At 43.9% G+C, this 19,444-nt stretch overlaps 1 protein-coding gene across 5 annotated transcripts in view; it reads right to left on the bottom strand.

The window, feature by feature from the left end:
• DLGAP1 (discs, large (Drosophila) homolog-associated protein 1) overlaps positions 1-19,444 on the bottom strand; it is a 504,048-nt gene that overhangs the window by 5,724 nt on the left and 478,880 nt on the right. For all 5 annotated transcript variants that reach the window (XM_012725915.1, XM_004683753.2, XM_004683755.2 and 2 more), the window contains 2 exons: positions 17,299-17,720; positions 576-667 (listed from right to left, as the gene is read on the bottom strand). In XM_012725915.1, the coding sequence (XP_012581369.1) occupies positions 576-667; positions 17,299-17,720 (514 nt within the window). The remainder of the gene's footprint in view (positions 1-575; positions 668-17,298; positions 17,721-19,444) is intronic.

Here is a 19,444-nt window from a genome sequence, read left to right as displayed (position 1 = left end):
TTGTAAAGTCATCATAAAAATAATGTCACTCTGAGCTCCATAGGGTCGCCTTGAGGATTCAAACTGATCATAAATCTAAAAGCTCCTAGATGGTACACATCTGGCTGCTGACTTTCCTTCTGGAATGGTTAAATCAGTACCAGGGGCCTAGTGCCAGACATCCAAGTCCTCTTCAGTTTCCTTCTTACATTTTGGCATCTAAACTCCTCTGGTGGCCAAGGAATATGAGCCCACTAGGAACTAGGAAATGTCAAAAGCTACCTTAACAAAGTTAACCTTTCCTAAATTCTGCAAATATTTCAAAAACATTTTGTAAAATGAAAGCCAGGAAAGTAGAAAATTTTCCATAACAAAACAGCAGGAAATACAGTTATAAACTAGGGGATTTTTTTCTTCTTCTAAGATTATGAAGTCTCAAATATTTTGAATTTTAAGAAAAACAGGAACAAAGACCATCAGAATACTACTCCAGGTGAGAGTTCGTTGGGCTTTGACTGGGTATAAAATGAGTTTTACTTGAGTTGAGCCAGGCTTCTTCCTAGCAAGGTAAGGGTAGTGTGGGGAATGTTACCTACCAGGTTTTCTTCACACAATTCTCTGAACTGGTAGAATTTCTGGGCCATGAGAAGTTGGGCACTACCCACAGCGGTTCGGATTTTCCCTAGGACTGAAAAGAGCAAACATACAAGAAGTTTATACAAGATGCCTCATTGTTGAGATTTAGTCTGGTAAATCAAAGAGGAAGTTATGGTGTAATAGTTACACACTGTACACACACACACACACACACGCCTGCTGCTGGTCATGCAGCTGTCATTCTGTTAGTCCACGGAACAGATGCCTAGGTTAAAGTACAAACCCACTCGGCAGCAAACACATGCTCATCATGCAGATTTCCTAGGAGTAACAAAGTTTTCCACCAGGACAACTTTGTTACCAAGAAAAGAGGCAAATACTATTTTTTCCCTTTTACCGCAAGGATGAAGTCCCCGTGTTTACCAGTATAATCATGGATTTATTTGTGTCAGCAAACTTGGTGGTTAGCTTGCTTTCTTAAATCCAAGCCACACACAGAAAGGCTACCCTAACTCGTAAGGGGGTCTCTTGGCACTCACCACATCCCATCCATAGCTTTCATTATTTTCCTGAGCTCAGCCACTGGTACTGTCAGGAAAGAGCCATGACCAGATGAAAGATTTTCTAAGGAGTGAACATTTTCAGTTTGTTGCCTAGGGAACGTCACCACGGTCCCAGCTTTTCCATTCCACAGACCAGTTTTATTGTTAATGTAGGTTTCATTCCCTATGCACTGGGCTGAAAAATCTTCCTTTTTACAAGCTACTTCTTGCCTGCGCGCAGTGAAGGCAAGAGCCCTTCAGCTGCTGGGCGTGCTGAGACGGGGCGGAGCCTGGGCAGGGCTGTCCTCAGCTCTGCATTGTCCCAAGGCGCCCCCTCCCTGTGCCCAGGGCGACCAGGCACAGCTGCGCTGCTGGAGCCCTGCCACTGGGCAGCTCCCAACACGCCTCCCGTCAGGAAGGAAAGAGGAAGGCCCTGCTCACCCCTTCCCAGCCTGCGGAGAGAACCGAGGGCGCCTCTCAACAAGCTCCACTTGCCATTCCAGAATCTTCGCGGGGAGAGTCTAGGATACAATGCCTATGTTTGCTGTTGCTGTTTTATTCTGAATGTACACAACCTAAGACTGAGGGTAGAAGGAGGTGTCCCTCTCATTCTCATTCCCCACAGAGTCTGAGAAGGAGACAAAGGAAAAAAATTTTTTTAGATCGAAGATTTTCTAGTAATTTGCTTCCGTGTTGAAAGCTGCCAGGCTGGCTACGGCACGGAGTGCGCTGTGCAGGCGCTACTCAAAGTTCTGTCTCCCACGCCTGTCACCAGGGCATCTGGGAGCCCTCTGAGGTGTCATCAGTCATGGACAGCTACAGGGGGAAATTCACCTCCCCAGAGAAAGCAAGAGAGCCTGCTACAGGCCTAAGCTTTTCCTTTTTTTTCAATCTGCTTTTAAAGTCTTCTGGGATGGTTTCTCCTTTTCTACTTCATTACTTTTTAAAGATTTATTTATATTTCTTTTAAAAAGATCTATTTAGGCTCTCCCTGGTGGCGCAATGGATTACAGCACTGCATTAAGAAGCTGTCGGAAGCCACTGCAGCATGATTTCAATCCCCACCCAGGGAGCTGACCCACATGGCTTGGCAGGCCTCTCCTGACCCGCCCGCTGCTCCCCTCAGCAGTGTACTTTGTCGAGCTGCCTGTTCTGCTCCCCACTCTGTCTTTGGTGAATCCTCTCACCCACCACACCTCTGGCCTACACCCCAGTTCTGAAAGCATAAATAAATAAATCTTTTTTTTTTAAAGATTTATTTATTCACACAGAACTGGGGTACAGGCCAGAGGTGCATGGGCGGGTGAGAGGACTCACCAGAGACAGAGTAGGGAGCAGAGAGGACTCACCAGAGACAGAGTAGGGAGCAGAACAGTCCAACTGCTGAGGGGAGCAGCGGGTGGGTTAGGAGAGGTCTGCTGCACCATGTGGATCACCTCTGGGGCAGAGGGCTGCGGATGGAACCAGCACTGAAGCAGCTATGGCTTGCTTGCCGTGCTATACTTTAACCCGACGCGCCACCAGGAAGGGCCTCCAATTTATTTATTTATTCAATCATGCATATAAGAACTGGGGTGCAGACCAGAGGTTTGTGAGCGTGAGAACATTCACTAGAGACAAGTGGGGAGCAGAACAGGTGGATCTGCTGAAATACACTGATGAAGAGAGCAGCCAGCTGGACAGGAGAGGTCTGCTGAGCCATGTGGTCAGCTCCCTGGCAGGGTGGGGAATCTAACTTTTGCTGTGGCTGGAGATAGCACTGTCTTTAACCCCTGCGCCACCAGGGAGAGCCTCCTTTTTCTCAAGGCCTTCTCTCCCTTTTGCAGGACCCCCTGAAGAAGAGAGGACAGCCTGTGAACCACAGACACCACAGTAATTAGGGAAGTTTGGTGTCTAACATTGAGTCAAAGAAACAGAATTCCTTGCCTTTTCAGTGTCCCAGTGAGGATCTTTCCTGTTTCAGGGTAGGAAGACAATGAGTTGGTATCTAACAGGAGTCAAGGAAACAGGAGGCCTGAGTGGGCTTAGCATTCAGACTCCAGCCTATCAGTCACTGGCCTGGACAAGTCACTTAACCTCGATCTTCTGACATATAAAATGGATCTAACCTTATGTATGCTCCGTAGAAGTGTGGAGATAGTTACAAGCAATAATGTGAATTGTTTGGAACGGGGGCAGACACATGACAAGCCCTCAATACCTGTTTGTTTCCCAGGCCAGGATACTGTCCTTCCTCTTTAAGAGAGCTACCAGGAGCCCACACTTGCTCTGGCCAGAAGAAATGGAGGATGATTCAATGGAACCAGACATCTTGGGTTGTCTGGGAGAGAGATAACTACTATAGAGGGCTTATCCCAGATTTGAGATGAGTTTGAGGAGGCATTTCCAAAGTGAGCATGTGGCCAATGTGACAAACTCAGGTTTGGGAAATGTCTGTGAAGATCTTGCTGAAGGGCAGGACTGTGACATGAGCTAATCTCAGAACTATCCTAGCAGCTCAAAACTAGCACCTGGGCCTCTAATTTACTGAGTGGGATTGTGTAGCTCCTGGGGACTATTTTGATACACCTTAAAACTTTGAGCTAATGGTTCTTGGTTACACCCAAAAACCTGAGCTCTACAGTAGACTGCCATTATCTAAGGGCCTGAGTAAGACAGTGACTCGCAAGTGAGGAGAAACAACTATGACTCCAATCATCCAGGTAGCACTGCACCTGTACACAGTGACTAACTTAGATAACTCCTTGAAGGAAACAGGGACATCCTGTTTTATTTAGCATGGTCTGGTGAGAAACCTAGATTTGGAACAAAAATAATAGGTGGAGATGGTCTGTTTCCCAGATTTTTGCCTTCAAGTTCCTTATGCAGAAATTCCACACTGACTTTAGAATTCCTTGCATTTCCTGTTTCAGGGTAGGGAGATGATGACTTGATGTCTAACATGAGTCAAAGAAACAGGAGGCTTTGGGACAAGCAGGCCATAAGATTTCTCCCCTGGTTCCAGAAAGGTAACAGCTAAGTGTAAACAAGAGAGTTAGGTTGGCGGTGATCCCTCCAACAGAGGTGAAACCCCTTTAAGCATCAAACTCTCTGAAAGTTAAATTTGGGGAGTTTAAGGCTCTGTTGCTCTAAGAGGATGTGTTCTTGGGGCTGGGTTAGCTGTTTGCTGGTTTCTTTCACACTCTAGATCTGCAGGCTTTCCAGATTATTCAACCGTAATGTAGTTGACAAGTTTAACTATCAATCTCCTTGAGGACACATTAGTACATCTTGATTAATGACCTCTGCTTTACCCCCCAAACATATCATGTAATCATGATTATAGCTGTGTGTTGCCATGACACTATTATTATTATTATTATTTGTTTTTACATCATTTTGTGCCTTTTTCCATCTCAGCTGCAATCCCCGTGGACTTCCACCACCAGATCACCTGTGTGCCATCACCATAGTCCCGTGCACTTCCCCCTCCTCCATTTTTGATCCCACTCTCCACTCCACCCCTGTAAAATGTCTCTGGTACAGAGCTGATAGTTGTTCATTATTGTTTTTTTGTTTTTTTGTTTTTTTTTTGCCCCTGGTCCTTTATGCTCCTGTTGTGAGTGAAACCATCTGGTATTTTTCTTTTTCTTTCTGGCTTATTTCACTAAGCATGATCCCTTCCAGCTCCATCCATGTTGCTGCAAAAGGCATGAGTTTATCTTTTTTGATTGCTGCATGATATTCCATTGGCCATGACATTCTTTTGACATAGGCAGTTGCCATCTCCCTGTGCATCTTATAAGTTAAACGTGTGAATTGTTTAGCTTCCTTTCTTCCTTTATTTTTCTCCCCTTTAGTCTTGTTAGTCTACAGCTCAGTAGAAGTACAAAGTAACAACCAAAATTGCTGCTAAAATAAATTCCTTCTAGTTGAGAAGAGGGCCCTTCTTTATTAACTGCCCTGCTTTTTTTCAGAGACTTCTCATCCCACAATATGCTCAAGAAAGAACATAGCAGAGAGGATAGGACTGGGTTAATTCACCCTGAAACTCCAGGAAGGTCTTTGGAGGGCTATCACTTGCTTGGTTTTTGCAAACATCTGCCTTCTGGATCTCCCTGGTGGCTCAGGGGTTAAGTCTCAACACTATCACATATATGGCCTGAGTTTGATCCCTGGCCAGGGAGCTGACCCACATTTGGCAGCAGACCTCTCCTGTCTTGCCTGCTGCTCCCTTTACCCATATATTAAAAACAACAACAGCAAACAAAAAGCCTATCTTCTAAATTATGATTAACTATTTTTTTAAAGATTTATTTATTTACATATACAAAAACTGGGGGTACAGGTCAGAGGTGCAGGGGATGAGAGGATTTACCAGAGACAGAGTAGGAAACAGAACAGGCAGATCTGCTGAAACACACTGCTGAGGGGAGCAGCGGGCAGGTCAGGAGAGATCTGCCACACCATGTGGGTCACCTCCCAGGTTGGGAATAGAACTCATGCTGCAGTAGCTTCAGAAAGCTGCGCTTTAACCCCTTGCACCACAAGGGAGGATACTGATTAAATTCTTTTAAAAATTTAATGTCACGGGATTATGGTGATGGCACACGGGTGACTTGGTGATGGGAAACCCGCGGAGATTACAATTGAGATGGGGAAAAAATGTACAAAATGATGTAAAAATATGATGTAAAAATAAACTTTTGTAATAATAAATAAATAAATAAATAAATAAAAATTTAATGTAATAGTTTATTTTACATCACTTTGTGTCTTTTTCCATCTCAGTTGTAATCCTCATGGGCTTCTCATCACCAGTCACCTGTGTGCCATCCCCATAGTCCAGTACACGTCCCCTCACCCCATTTTTGCCCCTATTCCCCACTCCATGTCTCTGGTATAGAGTTGTTCATCATTACTATTATTTCCTCCCCCTGGTCCTTTATGTTCCTGTTATGAATGAAACCATCTGGTATTTTCTTTTTCTTTCTGCCTTATTTCACTAAGCATAATCCCTTCCAGCTCCATCCATGATGCTGCATAAGATTGCTGAGTAATATTCCATTGTGTATATGTACCACATCTTTTTTGTTTAAATTCTTTTTTTTTAAAGATTTATTTATTTATGCATACAAGATCTGACATACAGGCCCGAGGTGTGGGGGTGGTGGTGGTGAGAGGATTCACTCGAGATAGAATGGGGAACAGAACAGGTGGAGCTACTGAAACACACTACTGAGGGGAGCATGGGAGAAACAGGAGCTCTGCTGTACCTTGTGGGTCAGCTCTCTGGCCCCATGTGGGTTGGTTCCCTGGCTGGGGATCCAACTCTTGCTGCAGTGGCCAGGGATAGCTTGATAGCACTGTCTTTAAACCCTGCACCACCAGGCAGGCCCCTGATTACCTTCTTCTTAAAAGCACCTTCATTTCACATGCACAGTTAGTGCACCCTATGACTCCAGGCAGGAAATGTAGGCTCATGCTGTGAGCCCTGTGGGGCTTTGAAGGCAACTACTGGCCCTGTTGTGTTCTTGTTTCTCAGCACTTGTTGAAAATTGGATTTGAATCTAGTGAAAAGGAAGTGCTTTCCCTTCTCAACACTTTCTAGCCAGTGCTAATGATAAAGTAGCTGTAACAAGCCAGTGGGCAGATCTGGTGAGTCACCAAACTCCACCTACCAAACTCCCCTACATTGGCATGGGAGAGTGAAGCTCTTCATGGGCCATGAACGTCACACAAAAACCTTTCAGATGAACTGGGGATAAACCGAAAGAGATGGTGGTTGTGAAGTTCAGGTTTTGGTTTTTCTAGAAAAGCGTATACCTTGTGAGAAGCAAAAGACTATTTTGGGTGTGGGGAGTTGTCTTGTGAAAACAGTGATTTTGAAAGTCCCTGTGACATTGTCAGAAACCCACACCTTCAGAAAAGCACACATCTCCTCCCTCCCTGACACCTGAGGGTATGATTTTTATTTTGGGAACAAGGAGGTAGTAGAAAAGGCACAAGGGCGAAGAAAATGAATAATTTCCTCTGTGCCTGCCACTGAATCTAAGGAGAAGAGACGTGGGGTTTTGTGTGCCCTGGCGGCAGGGTAAAACAAAGACTGCTTCCTTGGGGGAAATGCCTGACTTTCTGCTGAGTCAAAATCAGTATTTCACATCCTGAGGCATAATTACTGTACATATTCTTTAATACTCTAAGAGGATTAGGGCTCTAGAATTAAAAAGGCAGAAGCACAGCTTTCTATGCGTTCAATTCTTATCTATGTTGCTTACTCCACTGTCATCAGACCCTGACATGAGGTCTCAGAAACAAAAGCATACATAATTCTTACACTCTTAATATCACTTCCCGGAAGCCTGGGAATTGTTAGACATCACTACATGTCAATAGCCATAGCTCCTGTATTTCAATGGTTCGGCTCAACAACTTTATGATGGTGCTATAGTAATAAGCAGCCAGTAGCACCACCATACTTTGAATTCTGAATTTCCACTTTTCCCTGAGCTAGCGAGATGAGGCCTGGCATGCTAGGTGTGGGCAATGGCAGTGAGCTGCAGCTCCCAGGCAGCCCCTGAACCCCAGGGCAGGTGACGGGTGCACTACTGCATACTGTGTTGCAGGCATATTTTGGATGTTTTTGTTTGCTTGTTGCATAGAAGAATTGGGGAGTAGGCCAGAAGTATGGGGGGCGGTGAAAGGATTCACCTGAGACTGAGTGGGGAGCAGAACAGGCAGATCCACTGAAATACACTGCTGAGGGAAGCAATGGGTGAGACAGGAGAGGTCTGTTGCACCAGGTGGGTCAGTTCCTTGGCTAAAATGGAACTTGAGCATAGAGGTGATAGCCCTGAGACCCCAAGGCCACCAGGGAGGCCCTGTGTTTTGTATTTTCTCATCCCTTCATGTATCTGGGTCTTCAGCTTCTGAAATATTCCACATTTCACTATAAAATAGGCTTCATGTTGATTGCACTGAACCATAGGCTAGTGTTAGTTTTCTGAGCATGTTTGGTGGTATATCAAATGCATTTTTAACTTATGATATTTTCAGCTGAATTGTGTCCTTCCCAAAATCATGGGTTGGTCGAAGTCCTACCCTCCAATAACTCTCTTGCAATGTGACTCTATTTGGAGTTGGGCCCTTAAAGAGGTAATTAAGACAGGGCCTCCCTGATGGCACAGGGGCTAAAGTCTCAGCACTATCAAGCTATAGACAGGCAATGCAGCACCCTGGCGAGGGAGCTGACCCACATGGCACAGCAGAGCTCTCCTGTCTCTCCCGCTGCTCCCCTCTGCAATGCGTTTCAGTTAATCTGCTTGTTCTGCTTCCCACTCTGTCTCTGGTGAATCCTCTCACCCCAACACCTCTGGCCTACACCCCAGTTCTTGTGTGCATAACTAAATAAAAACAAATGTTAAAAAATAAAAAAGAAAGTGGTAATTAAGATGAAATAAGTACTAATTGGATTGAGCGCTAATCCAAGAGGACTGGTGTTATAAAAGAGAAGCTCGAATACAGACACTCAGAAGGAAGACCATGTGAAGGGAACGGGACAAAGACAACCTATAAGCCAACAGGCGAGGTCACCATCTTTGCCTCAGAGGTGTAGCTTCTAAAACTTGCTATTATTTAAGCCACCAGCCAATGGTCTTTTGTTACGGTGCACATTCCCTTCAAAGCCCAGTTCTCCAAAGGGTGAAACACCTTTGCTCTCGCTGTTCCTCGTCTCCCATCTGTCTCACTCCCAGGCCTGTGGCTCTGCACCCCACTACCTCCTGCATCTCAGCATGTGGCGCAAAGGAACCTGGAATCTCTTGGACGCCACAACACAGCTCTGGCTCTGGTGCTGCCTTTTCTGTACCTTATGGATTTATCTGTTTCATCCCACCTGGAAAATGTTGAACGCAAAACTGTCATCAGCCTGCTTCCTTTATTCCCCTTGAGTGAACTCATCCATTCTTCTAGTTTCAATTACTTGGTGTTTATGTTCCTCAAAGTCATAACTTCAGTGCATACCAGCCTCTGATCAGAGTAGCTCATCCAGCCTCCTACACCATCCCTCTTAGCTTCCTCAATCTATGTTCCTGTCAGGATTCTCCAGTTGATTACAAGATGCCCTCATCCCATTGACAGCATGAATGTTTCTCTCCCTTGTCTACCTGGGAGATCTGGCTTTACTAGAGGGTCTTAGCTGATATAATTCCCTGCCTTCAAGTCTTCTATGGTTCTAATCATTCATGAGATTTGTGGGAAATGCTCTTCACTAGTGAAGGGAAGGTCTACCTGTCCAGCCTTACCTCTGTCCGCTTCCTCAGAGCTCCCAGTTTCCAAATCCAAGTGTGATCTCTCTCTTCAGTGTCTTGCTCAGGCTAAACACTGAGCTGGGGATGCCTCCTGTCTGGATGCCTACTCTCCATTCCCTCACCCCCACTCCCACACCACTGCCACTGTTGCCAGCATGTCACCTCCTCAGAAAGCCCTAGCGCCTTTCACCACTCCCTCCAGATTGCTTCCCCAAAGCTCTGTCTCTACTATGTCTCTTTCTTTCCAGCATGATCTATTCATATGTCTGATCTTTTAATCAGACCATAAATCCTTTAATGGCGTAAGTGTGCTCAATCAGCTTCTGGCAGGCCTGAACAAATCAGTATTTTAAAAAAAAATTATTATTTATTTATGCATACAAGAGCCGGGTACAAGTCAGAGGTACAGGGGGTGGAAGTGAGATGATTCACCAGAGAGACAGTGGGAAGCAGAAGAAGCAGATCAACTGAAATACACTGCTAAGGGAGGCAGTGGGCAAGACAGGAGAGGTCTGCTGTGCCTTATGGGTCAACTCCCTGGCTGGGGATTGATCTCATGCTGCAGTGGCTGCTGATAGCTTGATAGTACTGAGATTTAACCCCTTTTGCCACCAGGGAGACCCAATAATAAATTTTGAAATTAACTTACTCATCAACAAACTATCTACAAACTGCAAGCCATAAACATTTTGAGTCTTTGAGGTTGCATGGTGTCAAGCACCACTTTTAATTTCTAATAGCAAACAGTTAATTAGCTAATGGAGTCCAAGCTGGGCTACTCCCGTTTCTATTTAAAATGCTTGTTGTGCTGGCTGGGGCTGGAAAAGCCAAGCTATTTGGGAGCATGTTCAAAGTTAAACATGTTCTTGAGTGAATTAAATCTCCTTACCCTTAACTTTTGAAATTTTACTTACCTTTTTTTTTTTATGTTATAGATTTAGGGGTGATGAAGGAGTAAAGACATATGAAAAACAAAACAAAACAAAACAAAAAAACACTTATTTTTGCCATGTGGACTTGCCAGACTGAATCTATGTGATTTCAAGTAGGAATTATCCAGGTGGAGATATTCCTATTTACAAGTGTGTGCTCGTGGGAAAGAATTCCTCCAATCAACTGCCCTGCTGCTTCTCCAACACATTTTTGGTCTAGAGCTGCTCAAAAAAAGGTCTCCATAGAAAACACAGATCTGTTTTATTTCTGGCTGACAGTGCTGCTTTGCATTTAATAAGAGTTTTTTTTTTTTTTTTAAATAAGGCATTGAAACTATGGTGGCTAATAAATAAAGAATAGAATTCTCAAGCAGAAATTTTCCCATAGACTTAGCCCAGAACTTGCACATAGCTGAAAGGTAGGGAAAACAAAGAGCAAGTTAAAAATAATCAGCTACTTTCTCTCTCTTCTTCCTCAGTTTATATTCTAGCTCGTATTGATTGATTATGAGTCAATCCATATCTCAACTTACATCACAAATGAAATAGTAATGTCATCTACATCACACAGGTAAGTACAATTTTTGAGCCTTTGGTGGTTGAATAAAATGAAGTTGGTTAACATTTCCTTCATATAGAAGAATGAAATATAGTGTCTGAAGTCCATCACAATTATAAACCCCAGAAAGGTTCTTGTCAGAGAAAAATTCAGAGACCTTGCTCCATGTGTCAGATCCTGCCCCTGCAGTATTCCTGGGGAGCACTAGATCTGTTTCCTGACCTAGTTTTTCCTTCAACTTACCACACCACTTCCCCTCACCTTACTTTAGCCTCGTCCTCCAGTCCACCACCAGTGAGACACACCACAAAAGGATGCTCTGTACTGTCCTTCTCACCTTCACCTCTGTGCCCAGTGCTACATAAGTGAAATGAGCTGAGCCTTCTAGAAGGCGACACATAAGGTGCATTACATATGATTTCCTTTTTATTACTGCCACTTCCTCTCTGGTCACTAATTTCAGCTTGGGCCAGACCTAAAAAAAAGTACTATCCATTGTGTTTGTGTGTGTGTGGAGGGAGAAGCAGGGGGAAAGGGGACCTTTGAAAGCCACTTCAAAAGTAAGATGAGAATAACACAGAAAGTAGCTAGAATGCACCCAGCCTCTCCCTGCTTAGAAATACACAAGGGCTGGAGGCAGATGAATTGCAGAAATCATAGAGGGCTGTTTTTCCTGCCACCCACTGTTTCACAGGCTGCAGAGACATGCCACAGGCGACACTGAGCAGTGTGAGCCTGGTGATCACACTGATAGACCATCACAACGATGACTGTGCACAGCTTCCGTAACTCAACCTGAAACCAGGCAAACCCCATTGCAGGTTTCATTACTAGCCCCATATTTACTGCCAATACTCGCGAGCCTTCTGGGGGTGGGGGGAGAGTTGGGGGAGACTCAAGGCCAAGTTTCACTAACTTGGATGCGATTACCAGACAAACTTAAGGTGGAATTAATCTGCCTCCTGCACACGCTCTGGGTTGATCAGTATGTTTCAGATAAAACCTGAAAATTCCCCATATAAGTTGCCCACAATTCAGAAAGCAAAGATAAATTTCCAAGTACAATCAACCAGTATTTCATCTGATGGCAACTGAAACCCGAGCTTATGTTTTTCACCCGCGGTGGTGGACTGCATTCCTAGTTAGATGCATTCAGTTCCATCTGGTCGTTTCATTCCCGGTCAGATAATACCAGACGTATCTATGGAACATACAAGCCACTGTCAAATAGCACTGAGCCATCTCCCCGAGACAGCTGTTTCACACAAGGGCCTCATTGTCTGAGAAAAGCTTGGATCATTTTACTTCAAGTGCTGCGGGAACAAGCATTCTGTCAGCTGCTGACTGGACGAGAACCTCCCTCACTGCAGATTTTCATCATTTTGTTATCAAGCCCAAACCTACTATTGACTGTTAGGAATGAAGGTTTAAAGCAAGAACTGGAGTCCTCGCTCTGCTTTTTTCCTTTAATCAGAGTTAATAGTAATAGCTCTACCTAACCAAAGAATTCAGTTACACTTTCCAAACGATAGCTTGAGATGACTGGGCTACCACAAGATCTTGTTTTTAATTTGCCCTTCATTCCACACATGTACCGGTTTTGGGTAAACCAGGAGGCAGGTTTCTAGCCCTAAAATGCCCCAAACAATACTCCTAGGAAAGCAACTATCAGAATCAGGATACTGGCATCATAAAATCATGGATTACTGAATAATTCTCTATAATTAGATGGTACCTTTCTTCTTTAATTCCTTTGACAAAGATAGAGCAACCACGACATATTCAAAGTCTGTACCTCTAGTACACATTGAACAAACTGGTTCTATTCCTGACATCATTATTATTATTGGCCATGGATATTCTTTATTTTGAATTCATGAAGACATTTAATGAGATGCCTCACAGATTACAAACAACAGGAGTAAATGTGAACTGATGTGGCCCTCCCTGGTGGCACAGTGGGTTAAAGCACAGCACTAAGAAGCTAAAGCCACTTCAGCTTGAGTTGGATCCCCGCATGGCAGACCTCTCCTGACCCGCCTGCTGCTCCCCTCAGCAGTGTACTTCGTCAGTCGGCCCGTTCTGCTCCCCACTCTGTCTCTAGTGAATCCTCTCACCGCCCCTGCACCTCTGGCCTGTACCCCAGTTCTGTATACATAAATAAATAAATCTTTAAAAAAATGTGAACTGATGTTTAAATGGTTCTTCTCCCCTCCTTCATGTACAGGCAGTTATTTTTTAGAAAGCATGTAATTTCTGCCATTTGAACTGGAGTGTACAATTCTGAGCTCAAAGTACATTTACTAGACATTTAGCAATATTTAAAAATTGGAAAAGTTCTGGTGCCACACAAAATAAATTAAGCAAGTATGGTTAGAGTCTTCTCTCTCATTCACTCTGTCCCACTTTACATGACCAGCCCCTGGGGAGGGACTGGTCAAGGAGCTGCCTTGATCATCTTCCCTGAGGAGAGGCTGTCTTTGAAGAGGACCCAACATGGTGTGACCGAGAGGTAGGTCTATCTGTGCTAGACCCATTTATCTAATTTATAAGTTTCTGAGTATATAAGGTTCTGAGTGGACACAGATTTTTTTAAGTTGGTTACTCAGAAATTGGCTATGATGTCAAACAGGGGTGGGCCTCTCTTTCATACTATCCCTCTTATGTAAAGAGAAAAGGTTAAACTAGAGAATTAGTAAGACAAAGGACCTTTGCCTCTCTAAGCTCAGTTATCAATCAGAACAGAATTGTGGTTACCAAAGAACTAGGGACAGATATGTATGGGGAGCTACAGAGGACAGCACATACAAAGTATCTTTATCTTGTCAAATGTTATTCATGCTGTATCTGCTCCACCAGACACTTCTATGTTCTGTGACCTTGGGCCACATTCTGCCAGAGGGCTGTTAGGAGAGCAATAAAACAACACCTGTCAAAGGCTCTAGCAATTGCTGACAGTATTGTGAGCACAAGACAAATATTCTTTCATGTGCTCTTCCTAGGGAGTGGAGGGTTGCTCAGACTTCCTGATCAGATCCTCACTGATCTGGATTCCAAATGACAGCTCTTTTACCTGGCATTGCTTTGACCAGAAGAGTTTACCTCTGCATTCTTTAGAACTTGGAATGCTGGTGGGTGGATGCCCTCTGAGGGTGCTGGAAGTAGAAAAGTGCTTGTGGACTGGAATGGCGTCCTGAGAGCTGGAAGGGACATAGGGTTCACCTAGACAATCCAGCTGGCCCACAGAAGGCCTTTCCACCCTCACTGTGGCAGGTGTTCCTCTCTCTGCCAAATCCTTGTCCTGATTACAGGGGCGCATCACCTCACATGGGAATGGCCCTTCCAGCTTCCCGCAACAGTAACTGTTAGCCACTCACTGACTTTAGCTACTTAGGATGAAAGGTTTTGCTAAATAAAATACTTTTGCAAAACAATTTCCAAAATAATCCCAAACTCTAATATATATTCCCGAATCCCCTTCCGTGTGTCAGGAATTGTAGGGTGGTCTGTGGATATAAAGATGAATGAGACAAGAATAATTTCTGTCCTCAGAGAGCTCACTTTTCAGTTCAGGGAGAGATGCATGGATTACTATATAGGAAAGTTGAAATACCTGATAGACAAGTATTCAGGCTATTAAAGAAGCACTAGGGAGACACACCTAATTCAGCCTGCGGGGAAGCATTCCACAGAGACTTCCAGAAGGTGAGGCCAAGATGAGACTTGAATTCTGTAGGCAAGCTGGGCTTATATGAATAGATGTTACTAATTGAAAGCAGCTTTGTGCATTTTTTAAAAAACATGCTTTAAGGCCACTTCCCTCTAACATAGTATTAGGAGTTTGAGCTAAGTTGATTTAATTATATTTTTTAAAATTAGTAATTTAAACTTTTCGCTATAGACTCTGGTTTTCAAACTATATTTTAGGAAATCAAGAGTTTTTTCAGAAGATGGAAATTGTTAGGGATCTTGCTGTAAGGGTTCAGAGATTGGACAGATCAGACGCTGTCACTCTTCTTGTCTTATTTATTGATGCATAAAATTTGTTTACAAGGGAGAATTCTGATATTAAAATATGACCAAACTACAAAAGGAGAGATTAACTCCCCAATGAAAGAGTTTTAACTGCATACTTGACCTCTAAGGCTAATTTACTTAGTTGGGTACTTTAAAGCAAAGCACCCCTAAAACTACTCTCACTCCTATTTCTCTTTGCCCATTCTGTAACATTGTTCCTCAAACCTCACCCCACGCAGCAATTTCATAAACGAGAGAGGTGTAACTGAGAAAATTCATCACTATTTTAAAGGAAATGTCCTCAAAAAGCATGATTTATAAGCGATGGGGAAGTGGCACTTGGTGTACAAAGACAGCAAATTACTATTTTTTTATAATAAATGTTATCATAGCAAATGATCTTCACATGGAATGGGTTTATAAGTCCCATTTACAAATCCATACTTTAAGAAACATTTGAAGTAAAATTCTGGAAGAGTGAATGATTAGGTGATTCCTTTATGTCCATTTCTGGGGACTTGAGCAGTGGTATACATTTCAAAATGCAAATATGTTTTTCATTTATCCCAAACACAGGATGCAAATCTGATTTTCTGATAAGTTTTTCAATTTAGAAATACACAAGGTTATGTCAAAATACATTCATCTGCTTTCATAGGGAAATTTTCCTAAATCTTTGTACAATAACTATCCTCACACATCATTATAAGCTGGGTTATGAGAAGTAAATCTATTTTCAGATCAGAAGAAAACACCTGCTTAAGAGAGAGCACCAGGGGCCTCCCTGGTGGCACAAAGGGTGAAGTCTCGGCACTATGAAGCTATCAGCAGCCACTGCAACCAGTTGGATCCCTGGCCAGGGAGCTGACCCACATGGCACAACAGACCTCTAGTATCTTGACCATCGCTCCCCTCAGCAGTGTATTCCAGTAAAGCCACCTGTGCTGCTCCCTGCTCTGTCTCTGGTGACTTCTCTCAACCTCTCCCCAACACCTCTGGCCATTACCCCAGTTTTGTATGCATACATAAATAAAATAAATCTTTAAAAAATATGTTTTCTTTATGGTACCCTCACTACTCCATGACACAATTAGTTCCATTCCATTTAATAAGTCTAATTAACATGATATATAATAGGCTGTAGATCTAATTATTAAGACATTATTCTTTTTGTTAGGGATGACAGCACATGATGATTATATACAAAATAAAGTCCTTATCAATGTGAGATATGTAATGAAGTGACATAAAGCTGTGGGTTTTCTTTAGACTACTTTGTCAAAAATAGTAAAGCAGGGAAAATAAAATAAGACTGATCAATTGTTGAACTGGATGATGGGTACATAGTGGTTCATTATATTAAACTTGCATTTTGCATATTTAAAAATTCTGATGATATAATGTTAAATGATGACTTTATTATTTTTTAAATATTTATTTTTTATGCATATAAGAACTAGGGTATATGACAGAAGTGCGGGGTGGGGGGATTGGGAGGGATGAGAGGAGTCACCAGAGACAGGGTGTGGAACAGAATAGGCAGGTCCACTAAAATACACTGCTGAGGGAGCAGTGGGAGATACAAGAGAGGTCTGCTCCACCAGTGTGCTATTTCCCTGGCTGGGGATGGAACTCCTGCAGTGGCTGCTGGTTGCTTCATAGTGCTGAGACTTAATCCCTTATACCATCAAGGAGGCCCTTACTAGCTTTTTTTTTTATGCATTCAGAACTGGGGTACAAGCTAGAGGTGAAGGGGCAGTGCGAGGATTCACCAGAGACAGTGGGAAACAGAACAGGCAGATTGACTGAAGGGGAGCAGCAGGTGAGATAGTAGAGGTCTGCCACGCCATGTGGGTCAGCTCCCTGGGACTGAACTGGTGCTGAAGCAGCTGCAGCTAGCTTCATAGTGCTGGGCTTTTAACCCGTTGCACCACCAGGGAGGGCCCAGCCCTATTTTAATGTTCTATGTTCCTAAAAGTAATAAAACTAGTATTATTATTATAAATGCCCGATGCACATGCATCTGCGAATGAACCTTAGGCTAGTTGGAGTTACTGTCTGTTTCTGAGAATCAGCATCTCTTCAGGAACATGAGGCCAACCTCACATTGGCTGAGTATTTTGCAGACAAGAAAAGATCTAGAATAGAAGTCACAAGGTTGTGTGTGTGGGGGGAGGGGGGCTTGGGGGGTGTTTAACATCTGCCCAGTGGTTTTCCTTTGTAGAACAGAGGTGTCTAGATTCCCAGCTGTAATTGCCCAGCAATCCCACACTTTTGGGTTTGGGGTGTAAAACAGGTGACGTTGGCAGAAAAGAAAAGTCTAGAAGCACAGAGGCCTGAACCCTGAACCCGAAGCGTTCAAGTGCACATGCTAGGTTACTTACTGTCTTCCGGCAGGTTGTTTTCTCGCTCTTCTCTCTCCATCTGCTGGCACCAGCCTTCCATGCGGTCTCGCTCTGCTTGGAGAAGCTTCAGAAACCAGTGGCCGTCTCGGTGGCACACTGACCTTTGAACGGCTTCCAGAGGGTCTTCAGTGATCGAGTCAATCCAAGGATCCGGGGGCGGCAGAATCGAGGGGTCAAAATCAGCGTCAAAGTCATCGTCGGCTGCACACGCGTGGTAATGGTTTCCTGAGCCCTGGATGCTGACCGTGGAGGTGCTGGCATCACGGGAGAACTGTCTGGCTATGGGACCGGGACACGAATTGTCCTCTATAGACTCCAGAGAGTTTTCCAGATTATCATGGAAGTCCAGGTCGGCCTGTACTGCTGTCGTCACACTGTTGGATCGAGTGAACCTGCGGAAGCTTGGAGGAATACAGACAAGGTATTTAGTCCAAGGATATTTCTTGAGCTCCCCAGATTCTGCTTTTCTCGGCAGCTATGACACCAGCGGGCCTCACCTCTGCCTTGATGTGTGCATATGGACTACCGTAACGCTAATGAGAAAACCCAAATCTCTAGTTTTTATTCAATAGGGAGTACTAAAGCATCAGTACAGAAAACTTAGAAACGGAGCAGCATCTATAGCTGTCAAACCAATGCATTGTCCAGTGTCCCACAGCCTTCCTAATTCTGTAATGACTTTAATTCCGAAATTCAGACTGGTGATCAGTAAGGAAACAATTCAATGATGTCTTAGCCTTCCCAATTTGTTTAGAACTGAGGGTGGGTGGGAAGGAACCCAACCCAATTTGGATTGCCGCTCATGAATCCTGCGAAACTGCATTTTCCCAGGTGCAGCTCTTACCAAGTAAGACTTCCTGAGGGGCCTCCCTGAAGGCCTGGGAGTTAAGTCTCAGCACTGTCTTTTTCTTTCTTTCTTTTTTTAAATTGGGAATTCTTTTTCTTTTAAGATTTATTTATTTATACATACAGAACTGGGGTGCAAGAGCTGTGAAAGGAGTCACCAGAGACAGAGTGGGTTGCAGAATAGGCAGATCAATGAAGGACACTGCTGAGGGGAACAGTGGGTGGGACAGGAGAGGTCTGCTGCATCATGTGGGTCACCTCCAGAGCCAGGGATCGAACTCACACTGAAGTGGCCGCAGCCACATTGCAATGCTCTGCCCTAACCCGCTGCGCCCCCAGGGAGGGGCCTATCACCTCTACCACCAGAGTTCCAGTCCCAGGTCAGGGAACGGCCCATACACAGCACAGCAGATCTCTCCTGTCTTGCTGATCTCTCTACTAAGGGCATTTCAGTAGATTCACCTGTTCTGATCCTCACTCTGTCTCTGGTGAATTCTCTCAGCCTTCCCTTTCCCCACACACCTCTGGCCTATACCCCAGTTCTTCTATGTAAAACAAACAAACAAAAAACAAAGAAAAACTTCCTGAAAGCAAATTAAAATGTCATTAGATTCATCTCAATATTAAAACTCCTTTCCCCTGGTAAGGTATTTTTGTCCCTTGATTTTATTTATTTATTTTGTTGTTGTTGTTGTTTTAAAGATTTATTTATTTATGCATACAGAACTGGGGTACAGGTCAGCGGTGTAAGGAAATGGGTAAGAGGTTTCACCAGAGAGAGACAGAGTGGGGAGCAAAACAGGCAGACTGACAAAGTGCACTGCTGAGGGGAACAGCTGGCAGGTCAGGAGAGGTCTGCCACGCCATGTGGATCATCTCCCTGGCTAAGAATTGAACTCACGTTGCAGTGGCTTCAGAGCGCTTCATAGTGCTGCCTTTTAATGCATTGTGTCACCAGGGTAGACAATAACATTAGGTAGATAGATAGATAGTTATAGTTAGATAGATAGATAGTATACATTATAGTGGTGACCTCTCTCTCTCTCTCTCTCTCTCTCTCTTTCTCTCTCTCTCTCTCTATATATACACACACACACACACACACACAAATAGTATGTATATACAAATGGTACAAAGCCTTTGAGAAAATATCAGCTTAGAATTCAGCATTCTCCCTGAGCATCCTCTGCTAAACTTTTTTTTTTAAGGATTTATTTATTTGTGCATACAGAACTGGGGTACAGGCCAGAGGTGCAGGGGCAGTGAGAGGATTCACCAG

The sequence above is a fragment of the Condylura cristata genome, unplaced genomic scaffold, assembly GCF_000260355.1.
Source record: "Condylura cristata isolate star-nosed mole 26May11 unplaced genomic scaffold, ConCri1.0 scaffold00016, whole genome shotgun sequence".
Taxonomy (NCBI): Eukaryota; Metazoa; Chordata; class Mammalia; order Eulipotyphla; family Talpidae; genus Condylura; species Condylura cristata.
The sequence above is the reverse complement of the archived record's forward strand: the minus strand, read 5'-3'. Positions and strand labels throughout refer to the sequence as shown.